Source organism: Elgaria multicarinata, chromosome 3 (genome assembly GCF_023053635.1).
Source record: "Elgaria multicarinata webbii isolate HBS135686 ecotype San Diego chromosome 3, rElgMul1.1.pri, whole genome shotgun sequence".
In the NCBI taxonomy this organism is placed as follows: Eukaryota; Metazoa; Chordata; class Lepidosauria; order Squamata; family Anguidae; genus Elgaria; species Elgaria multicarinata.
The window spans coordinates 149,218,330-149,229,864 of record NC_086173.1 but is presented as its reverse complement, the minus strand read 5'-3'; the positions used below and the strand labels follow the sequence as shown (position 1 = coordinate 149,229,864).

The window sequence follows — 11,535 nt, the reverse complement described above, 5'->3', positions numbered from 1 at the left end:
CTCTAGCAGCCGCTAAAGGAACCCCAATTTCTTCCCCATTCCCCAGTGAACAGTCTCCCCTAGTGCTTGAGCTTCATAGTAAGAAAAAGTTCAACCAGCTGCAACACCCCTGATTTTTCTCAGTCCAAGCCAGTGTGGTTCAACGGGTAACACACTGAAATCTACACTGAACTGGGGGGAACATACATTCAATTTTCTTTTCAGCCACAAAGACTTTGTACGTGGCCACACGGGCAAATCACCTTCAGCCCTTCTGGGCATCCAACTCGAATAATCCGATGGCCGTTAATGGTCAGTTATGCACTTGATAAAATCCAAGGCGACTCTAAGCACTCTGATGATGCTAGCCATCTGACCGCAAGCAGCCAACCAGAGTTTTCCCACTCGCCAGAAGGAGGACCAATCAGAAGTCTCTCAAAACCACAGGGGGATCCCAGCATTCCAACCCCGCCAAGCTCCTTCAATAGCCAATCAGAATATTACACACACACACACTCACACTCAAAGGTTTACTATACCAAATGTCAGGTTCCACATTCCCTGCTCTACCTGCTGGAATACCTCGGAATGACAAAATCGGCCCCGATGTGCCTTTGTTGGACTAGCACTTCACGATTCCAACATAGCAGAGAGCTGCTTCTGATCAATGCAGCTGTACAGCCATCTGTCAGGTAGGTTTTAAGGTGGATTCCTGCACTGAGCAGTGGATGGACTCGGTGGCCTTATAGGCCCCTTCCAACTCTTGCTATTCTATGATTCTATCTGGGGAGGCGGCAGATAAAACACTGAATTTGGTACTTTTAAAAACAAGTACTTTATTTTATTCTTGGTCATATTTAAATTCAAATCATTTTGTCCCTTACGGAAAATTAGACAACCCCCCTCCCTTCCTGCTGCCAAACACAAGTACATACATAAAAAATGGTCCCTCAATGGGCCCAACCCCAACAAACCCTGCCACAGAAGGCCCCACGTCCCTTTTCCCACTCTCAAGTTTGTTATTTCAAAGCTTTGGCAACCAGCTCATAAGCTAATTCGATCTCTTCATCGTCCGGGCAAGTGCTGGCAAATTCCTCGCGGGCGTAAGCGTTCTTGAGATAGCGGTGGATGCCACGGAATTCCTCAGGGATGGTGAAGCCACGGTATTTCTTGGACACCACCTGTTGGGATTGTGAAAACAAAGATAATTTTCTCTCAGGCATTTAACAGCATATGCTGAGTTTTTTTTTAACTGACCTCAGAATAGTTGTTTTAAATGGATATTGTCTGTTTTTATGTTTTTTGTGGTTTTAAATTTTGTATATTTGTTTTTAATGTTCACTGTTTTAATTTTTGTAAACCGCCCAGAGAGCTTCAGCTATGGGGCTCCACACTTCCAGTTCTGGGCTCCACACTTCAAGAAGGACGCAGACAAGCTGGAGCGTGTTCAGAGGAGGGCAGCCAGGATGATCAGGGGTCTGGAAACAAAGCCCTATGAAGAGAGACTGAAAGAACTGGGCAGGTTTAGCCTGGAGAAGAGAAGACGGAGGGGAGACATGATAGCACTCTCCAAATACTTGAAAGGTTGTCACACAGAGGAGGGCCAGGATCTCTTCTCGATCCTCCCAGAGTGCAGAACACGGAATAACGGGATCAAGTTACAGGAACACAGATTCCAGCTGGACATCAGGAAAAACTTCCTGACTGTTAGAGCAGTACGACAATGGAACCAGTTACCTAGGGAGGTTGTGGGCTCTCCCACACTAGAGACATTCAAGAGGCAGCTGGACAACCATCTGTCAGGGATGCTTTAAGGCGGATTTCTGCACTGAGCAGGGGATTGGACTCGATGGCCTTATAGGCCCCTTTCAACTCTGCTATTCTATAATTCTATGATAAACATAATTAATAATAACAACAATGAAAATAATAATTTGCAATGTTGGTGCATTTATGAAATCTGGCCTTTGTGCATGTTCTAAGATTCCATGCAAGGAAGAATTTGTAACAGGTTTAGCATCCTAGGAATCTCAGGCAAGTTTCTAGTCATTATGGCTACTACTAAATAGGCGTGATGGCGAGTGAGCAATGACTGGTGAAACTTCAGGCAGGCAAAGATGGACAGGTTTCAGTAGGGGTTCCCTTTCAGTAGGGGTTCCGCAAGGCTCGGTGCTTGGCCCGTTGTTGTTTTCCTTATACATGTTGCCCTTGGGCAAGCTTATTCAATCTCATGGTCTCCAATATCATCTGTACGCCGATGATACACAACTATATCTGTCATCTCCGGAACTTTCTCCTGATGTTCACGATCGTATCTCGGCATGTCTTTCAGATATCTCAGCTTGGCTGCTTCATCGTCGCTTGAAGCTTAACATGGCAAAGACTGAATTGCTTGTTTTTCCTCCTAAACCTTCTCCTCATCTCTCATTCTCTCTTACTGTCAATGATGTTACGCTTACTCCGGTCAAGGAAGCTCGTAGCCTTGGCTTTATCTTCGACTCCTCGCTCTCCTTTATTCCTCATATTGAGGCAGTAGCTAAATCTTGTCGATTTTTCCTGTATAATATTGCCAGGATTCGATCATTTTTGTCTGTCTCTTCTGCCAAGACGCTTGTTCATGCACTGGTTATTTCACGGTTGGACTACTGCAACCTTCTTCTCTCTGGCCTTCCTTCTTCTCACATCAGCCCGTTGGTTTCTGTTCACCACTCTGCCGCAAAGATCATCTTCTTAGCACGCCGCTCCGACCATGTTACTCCGCTTCTGAAATCTCTTCATTGGCTTCCAATTCACTTCAGAATCCAATATAAACTTCTCCTGTTAACCTTCAAAGCTTTTCACGGTCTAGCTCCTTCCTATCTCTCCTCTCTCATCTCACACTATTGCCCCGCTCGTGCTCTTCGCTCCTCTGATGCCATGTTTCTCGCCTGCCCAAGGGCCTCTACTTCCCTTGCTCGGCTTCGTCCATTTTCGTCTGCTGCCCCTTACGCCTGGAACGCTCTTCCAGAACATTTGAGAACTACAAGTTCAACCACAGCTTTTAAAGCTCAACTAAAAACTTTTCTTTTTCCTAAAGCTTTTAAAACTTGATGTTGTGCAGACTTCTACTGTTACTTTCTACTGTTAGTTTTTCCCTACCCTGTGCCTGCTTACCCTTCCCTGTACCTGTTGGCATTCTCTTCCCCTCCTTATTGTTTTACTATGATTTTATTAGATTGTAAGCCTATGCGGCAGAGTCTTGCTATTTACTGTTTTACTCTGTACAGCACCATGTACATTGATGGTGCTATATAAATAAATAATAATAATAATAATAATAGGTTTCCTAGGGATCAGGCACTGGAGCTGGTGTCCTGCAGAGCTCTTAGCAAAGCAGAATAGATTATGCAAAATGTTATCACAGCACAGAATTTTGCTGCCTTTTTTTTTTTAAAGCGCAGGGTATACATCGAGTTCGAAAAAAGGGGAGCAAAGGGCAGCTGACATCAGTTTAAGCTATTTCCCCAGTATCCTGTTGGCAATAGATAAGCAGTTTCCATAAATATCCATCTATTTTCAAGGAATGTTACAAAATTACTAGCTTCAAGCTTAAGACTTTTCTCTTCTCGCCTACTTCCGAAGCAGTCTGCTCTGCCCCAGGCACTCTCTTTAAACATACACGGCACTTGATTTCATCCGGGAGCTGCCGGGGCTTAACCCCAGGATCTATTTCCATGCTTGAGTTCAGACCTGGAATATTTTAAATGCTAATGTTAAAGAAAAGTCCACTGAGCCTCTGTAGAATGTGTGTTTTTCTCCTCATTGAGACACCCACTGCTAATATTCACAGGTTTGGCTGGAAATGGCATGGCATTTCCAGGTGAAGGTGATGACTTCTAGGCAGACTTGAGCTCCAGAACCTATTGTTTTGGAAACTAACCCTTCAGAACTCTCCTTCTGCCCCTTATTCAAGCCCATGCAAAGACATATTGGAGCTGTTAAAACAAAACACACTCACCCACACTCAGTGGTAGAGTGTGGGTTATTGTTGAACCATGGGTTCTTTGTTGAACCGTGGGTTAGCATGTGGTCTGAACCCCGGACACTCTCTGCAGGGTGGCTTGTTAGCCACCCTGAACAACCCAACAACAAACCATGACTGGGTTCATTCAACATGATAACTAACAGTGGTTTAAATAACTGACAGTTGGTTATTCAACCCACCATGGGTTATTGTGTTGTGCGGCAGTGATTTTTAACCAAGGGTTGATTATTTGGCCGAAATAACCCACACAAAGAACCAACGCTGTGCAGAGTTGGCTATCTGAACCACACCACATGATATTATTTCACCACTGGTTATTTCACCAGCCACCGTTGGTAATTTCCATCGGCCACAGAGTCGCAAAGCAAGAGTGGTCAAAGCAGTGGCAACCCCTCAAGTCCAGTCACCAGGGTAGATTTTCGGCAGCAAGGGCTGATGGGATACTAGCAGGAGGATTGGGGGGGGAGGGTCAACTCAGCCTGAACTGATAGTCAACTCAACGCTGATCCTAATCCACACCACGGTTGATTATTATGTAGTGTGGGGAGTACCCCCTAGATAAACAACTGTTGAGCTGATTATTACCCTGCCGTTGACTATCATGTTGCCCTAACTCAGCCCATGGATTCTCAAGGTAGCTTGCTTGAAAAAAATAAACCAAACTGCATGGACACCTCCTTTAGAAACAATGGATAGCTCCTTTAGACTGAAACCTGGGGAGGATTCACCGCTCCTCTGACATCAGAGCCACCAGTCTCTACCGAGCGAAGCCCACCAAGGGCTTCACTGAAACTGAATCGAGCCCTTGGGAATCCCTCAGGCAGGGCATGAATGCAACAGCTCCATCCCACTGCTGCTTGCTCCCCAGCAGCTGATCATTCGGAGGCAGGCCGCCCCTGAAGGAGGAGAGGTTTTCACCTTGACAATGTGAAGCTTGGGCAGCAGGTTGCAGTCCGCCAACGTGAGTTCATCCCCATCGAGGAATTTGCGGTTGGACTGGCCCTCATCCTCGGCACTGTTCTCATCCACCTCCTCTGGAAGCGGCGTTATCAAATAAATGTCCAGCACCTTCAGTGCTTTCAGCAAGCCTGTCTCGAAATCTAGGAAATGAAGCGGGGGGAGGGGGGGAGGAATATGTGGAACCAATGAAAATCCAAAGTCCAACACAACACGTCTGGAAAGGTCCAAGTGGTAACTACTACGTTGGAAAGGGGCCCAATAGGATTTAAGGTGAGAGGAAAAGAGATAGAGATGAAAGACAGGGCACCAATTGAAGGGCCAATGAGATTCAGAAAGGGAAGAGGAGGAAGAAGACGACCACCATCACCACCAGTGAGAAGGCAGGGGGGAAAGTCAGTCAACAAGAATTTTGGAAATGGGGTCAAATTTTAGGAAATTAAAAATAGCTAAATGATGGGAAGGACTCAAGCGAGAATGAAGGGAAAGGAAAAACATAAGCCGGTGGGGATGAAGGGGAAATAATTGGCATCAGACCCCAGGGGTCAAGGTGGAGAAGACAGAAGGGAACCAAAAAAAGAAGGAATAAGGTTTAAGGCAAGTACCAAGAAGAATGAAAGGGGCACCAAAACTAGAAGTGAGAACTACAACAAAATGTTGCAGTACAGAGTATTCCTGCTTGGGTTTCAGACAGACATACCCTATCCCAGGAGACTCTATTCCATTCCCACACCCTTTTATTCCCTTTTCCCTCCCCAAGAGATACTCAGCCTTTCATGGCCAATGAACACTCTTCCCCCACCACCACCCTCATACATCTCAGTGTGAACGGATGGGGAGGTTTAAACCTCCCCTCCTTGTCTACTGAGGTTTAGGAATTTGGGAGAGAGGGAGAAAATCTCTCCTTTCCCCCAGCCGTCTACACTGAGATCTCCATTTCCCCATTTATTTCTTTGCTATCTTTTTTTGGGGGGGGGAATTCAATGGAAGCAGTGGGGAGGTCAGGGCACCCATGGGGGACAGCACCAAAGGCCTTGGAGGGGTCATGGGTTGTGCAGCCCTGGTATACAGGGTAACAATTCATGGGAACCAAGATTAATTTTGAAGCAGAAAGAGCAGGGCAGGGTGAGGCGAAAGCAAGAGATATGATCAGCTAATGAAAAGCAAGCATCTACTGAAGCATATGAAGGAAAGAAGCCAATGCCAAAGCAAAAATGAGGAAGTCAAGCTCCCAGGAGTCAGAGAAAGTGGGTGGCCAATACAACGACAAAGATAAAGTGAAAAACGAGAACCAAAACATTCACAGGAGAAAGTCACTAAAGATTTGGGGGGCAAGGTACTCACGGGTATTGGATGCTGGGATTGAGTTCTTGATGTAGGCAGAGAACTTGGCAAATACATCAAGACCGGCTGTGTTGGACTCAGGGTTGCGAGCAGCCAACTTGGGGTACCTATGAAACATTATTTTATTTATTTATTACATTTATATACCGCCCCACAGCCGAAGCTCTCTGGGCGGTTCACCCCAGAGACAACCATAAAGTAGGCTTCCTTGGGGGTGGATCCCCCCACATACACTTCTATAGTCAGGAATCCCCTTTCCCAATCAGCCCCATAGCCTCATTTCGCTCTTACTTGGGAGGGCTCAGAACTTCTTCCAGAAATTCTTCGATCTTATTGGTGTCCGTATGGACCTCGGTCCCGTACATCAGGAACGGTAGCTGACCTCCCGGGCAGAGTTTCTGCACTGTCTCGGTCCTCCTACAAGGGGGGGGGGGGAGAAACAAGGTGTTTGTAATTACAGGAGGGTCACTGGAGTGAAATAAAATTAAATTGACAGAATTAGCAGGTTGGAATGAGTGATTCTGTATTGTCTTCAATAATAATCCTACTTAGAGTAGTTCCATTGAAATAAATGAGAGTTAAATTAGTCATGACTAACCAAAATCCCATTCCTTTCAATGAGTCTACTCTAAGTAGGCCTAACATTGAGTGCTATGCCAAGTTCACTTTTCCTCAGCTCACTGAATTTCCTGTTACATTTTTTTCCACCCCATTTCTGCTACAATTTGAAATTTTTGTCTTGAAACGTCCACACAAAAATGCATACATTTTTTTCACGAACATTTCTCCTAATACACATTTTGGGGCATACTTTTTAAAATGTACGCATTCCCCACCCCTCCATAATGTATACTGATTCTGTGCATACGTCCCCCTAATATGTGCATTTTGTGCACACTTTGTCTTACAATATGCATTTTTGTGGCCATTCTTTAACTGATGCATTTGCATGCAATGCATGGAAAGTTTCAGTGTGCAAGGGCGTTTTGGGTTCACGTAGAAGTCTAGAGAGTGCAAATTAGGTAAGTTCAGATCGAACTGCAAACCAAGCAAAATTCTCATCTGTCCCTGTTGGTAGGACACAGATGCATGAGAGACCATCAAAGGCAGGATGGGTGGTTACTTGACTCACCTTTTGGTGTCCACCGTGGTGACATTGAAGGTGACTCCCTTGAGCCAAAGGACCATGAAGAGCCGCTGGGAGAAAGGGCAGTTCCCAATTTTTGCTCCATCACTGCCTGCCTAGGAAAACAACAACAAAATATTAAGGCTTAGATGTTATGAACCATATTCCACCATTCAGCAAAACAAAAAAAACTTATCTCATGTAGCTCATGTTCATCTGGGATTGGGGGACAGAGATATAATGAGTCTCTCTGCCTAACGTAGCTGTACCCTATTATTCCAAACCTTCTCCAACAGAATGATTAGGTGGTGGCAATGTTGGGTTAGTTGAATTCACCTTTGACCACGAGTTCTCACCGGGCTGCAAGTAAAATCCCCACCTCCTACCACTAGATGGTGCAATTTCTCTGCTTTGGAACATGGCCATAGAGAAATGGGAAAGTAGGAGAATTTTAAGACCAGAACTAGCCCAGCTTGTACCTGAAAACACAAAGACATTTCGTGGGCAAAGCTCGCATATTTCCCAAGCTTGTGCATATCTGTTGCATAGAAAAGGGAATTTCAGCAGGTGTCATTTGCATGCATGCAGGACCTGGTGAAATTCCCTCTTCATCTCAACAGTTAAAGCTGCAGGAGCCCTGTTCTCTTTTGTATCTGGTCACTCTAGCTAAAGAGGGCAGGGCTCCTGGAGCTTTAATGGTTGTGATGAAGAGGGAATTTCACCAGGTGCAGCATGCAGACAAATGGCATCTATTGAAATTTCCTTTACTATACAACTGTTAAAGATTCAGGAGTCCTGTTCTCCTTTCCATATGGTCACCCTAGGCTAGGTGGACCCCTAGTCTAACTCAATATAAGGCAGCTTCCTACGAAAGTGTTCCAGCATTCACCCACATTCCTCCTTTTGTTACCCTTATCTCTCCCTTTTACGCTGATCAAATTTTAGTGTAAGGTCCTTGGGGCAGAGACCTATCTTTGTGCATATTCAAATAAATCTATTCTACATACAGACTAACCATATTGTAACTAGGTAAAAGGCATGTCTTAGAATGCTTTGGATAACAGTAATGGGAAAGAAAACTATCTATGGGCAGGGGAAATACTGATTCTTCTGTTTCCTCTGGAGAGCCACAAACCCTTGAAAGAATTCATTAGAAGTAAACAAAAATCCATGGGAAGGAACAACTATATCCTTCCTTTGGCATTATGTTGTAGACAAAGAACTACAGCCCAGGTAAATCCAGCAAAAAAATGTTGCAGGCTCATAGTCATCACACATAAAAGTATCCATGAGTGCAACATCATGTGATGTCACCAGAGGGAGAAAGATGCTTGCATATATTATATATATATGGGATAGCCTGCACACAATGGCACCAGATAATGGGTAGTATAATGAGATGGGAACAGCAAAATTCAAATCCTTGCACATTTATGGTGTCCACTGGTGGCTGTGGACAAGCTGCTTTTTCTGAGCCTCATCTACCCTTGCAGGGTTTGAGATACGGTCCTTCTCCAACCTGGTTTCCTGAGTTTTGCATGTTTTTTTCTCCGTTCTGAAATGTTGAAATGCCTCTCCTAAGGCTTAGTTACCGGTAGTAAGAGCTTTAAGCTGTAATACACTGCTATTTTTCGTCCCACCACTGAATGCGGCCCCCCAGGAGGTTCTCCAAAATTGAATTTGGTCCTTGGTCTCAAAGAGTGTTGTCCCCAAGCGAAGAGAGGGACCAGAGAAACAGAGGCTGGGCGGTACTTAAGGGGACAGTGTTTAACAGGCAGTGTAGATAAAGCGACAGTCTTTAATATATTTGATGTCATTTTCTTGTAATACTATCCTGAGTAGAAGAACCGCAGAAGAATGGAATATAGCTGTAGAAGAACTGGGTATAAATTACTGAGTTTCTCGGTGCTGGCTCCAACATCAGTGGGGCAGTGAATCCGCTCCGGGTTTCAATCAGAACTCCTAAGTTGCTATCCACGGTAGATAGCTCCTTTAAAGTTTTGACTGAAAGCCAGAGTGGATTCACCACCCCATTGATGTCGGAGCCGACAGCCTCCATTGGACTTAATTTGCTAGGGCTAAATAGAACTCATTCCCCACCACATAATCGGAGGCTCCCTGCATCGCACTTACCTGAGCCCTGTCTGCCATCAGGCATAAGAATGCTTTGGGGGCCCAGATTCTTCAGGATTGGGGGAGTGGGGTGCCAAAGGGCCAAAATTCTTGGGTTCTTGGAGAAGGATATAGAGCAGTCTTCTCGAACCAAGCACCCTCCAGATATGTTGTACCACAACTCCCATAATCCTCAGCCAGCATGTGAGCAGGGAGTTGTTGGGAGTTGTAGTCCAACATGCCTGGAGGGGCCCAGGTTAGGAAAGGCAGATATAGAGCATATATGACGGGCCTGTGGCACATGGGTTTCAAACATGCCACACACTCCATGTGCCACATCTCTGCTGGAGCATGAGGATGTGCTCCCTGGGCATGGCATATAGTCCTGGCCACCTCTCCTGTGATCAGCTGAACGAAAACAAAACATACCCCAGACTGGATACCTGTTCTAATTTATTTATTGATTTGTTTATTTATTACATTTATATCCCACCTTCTTTCCTCCAAGGAACCCAAGGTGCCGTACATAATCCTCCTCCTCTCCATTTTATCGTCACAACAACCACCCCGTGAGGTAGGTTGGGCTGAGAGTCTGTGACTGGCCCAAAGCAACCCAGGGAGCTTCCATGGGTGACGGGGGACTAGAATCCAGATCTCATGGCTCCCAGTCCAACACTCTAGCCACTACACCCCATGCTGGCTCTAATGCATATGAGAGTGGCACACTGTCATACCTTGGCCTTAACTGGCGAAACGGTTGCCCACCGCTGACAGACAGCATCTTGGAAAAATCAGAAAGGAAAGGAAAACAAAACTGGATTTCCCCGGCTACTCATGTCACAAGTCAACGCCCCTGGGAACAGTTGTGTGCTAAGATAATAGGGAACCCCTCTGGCAACAGTCTCCAAGGAGAGGAGGATCACTGGCATAGTAACTATGAACAGTTACCATGGCGACAGACAAATCATCTTCCAAGAGGCCTACAGCCACCAACGATTACTATGGGAACAGACCACTTTCCCTCAAATCCTCAGGGAAGTCTGTTGCCACCGTCTAATCTTGGGACAGCCAGGACTCTGCTTCCTCAAGTAGCAACGATTGCATCAGCCAGCCGACTGACAGGTACACAGACAAGAGTTGCTATGGAGATGCCCAAACAGAACGAAACACAGAGCCAGCTGTACAGCAAGATGGCCTCCTGACTTAAGGCTGCCGCTTGCCCATAATTTTGATTTATTTTTTTTTCCATATTCCGGGAGTTCTATCAGGAGTACGAATAAAACCTCGCATGGGCAAGGAAAAAGTCTGCTCGTATTTTTTGAAAGAAGGCAAAACTGTGTGTTTTACAAGCTTGTCTAGTTGGGGCGGGAGGCAGGTAAGAGCAATAGTTACACGTAAGGTGCAATCCTACGCATGTTTAGACAGACAAAAATCCTACAACTCCGGACATGGGAATCGTAGGACTTAGTTCTGTCTAAATATGCTTAGGATTTCATCCCAAAACGTCTAGGGAAACCGAACTGCTAACAATAAGTAAATGTTATAAAAATATAAAATAAATAAATAATTGCAAAATAAGTGAATGCCATCACGGTTGCTTACTTTGTATTCAGGGCACAAATTTTGGATTCTCACTGTGCAAGACGCACACAACCCTACGGTGTCAATCTCCACTGTTCCCAAATAAAAGGACACAGCCCTCAACAGGTCCCCCTAAATATTCTGCGATACCATCAACGAAAACCCAGCCATATTCTTCCTTCATTTAATGTGATTAAATGTGATTTTTGCTTCTGAAATGTGAAACTCCACCCCTTCAGAGTCTGCCGCCCCTAAACGATCCTCGCCGGTGCTTTTAAACGACCATTTTTCTATGCGTGATTAATTATTCTTATTATAACTATGACCTTCCGTTTTCAGCCACTGCCAGCTTTTAGTTTAAAAAACGACTCTCTGGGTTGCTCGGAAACAAAACCACAAACCCATACATGGA

The 11,535-nt window shown here is 45.2% G+C and overlaps 1 protein-coding gene across 1 annotated transcript in view; it reads right to left on the bottom strand.

The window, feature by feature from the left end:
* Positions 1-790: 790 nt before the first annotated feature.
* The window catches only part of CLIC1 (chloride intracellular channel 1), a 29,705-nt gene continuing 18,960 nt past the window's right edge, over positions 791-11,535 (bottom strand). The window contains exons 2-6 of the mRNA XM_063122318.1: positions 7,437-7,546; positions 6,596-6,721; positions 6,305-6,411; positions 4,922-5,103; positions 791-1,160 (exon numbers count right to left, since the gene is read on the bottom strand). Coding sequence (XP_062978388.1) covers positions 999-1,160; positions 4,922-5,103; positions 6,305-6,411; positions 6,596-6,721; positions 7,437-7,546 — 687 coding nt within the window. The 3' untranslated portion in view covers positions 791-998. The remainder of the gene's footprint in view (positions 1,161-4,921; positions 5,104-6,304; positions 6,412-6,595; positions 6,722-7,436; positions 7,547-11,535) is intronic.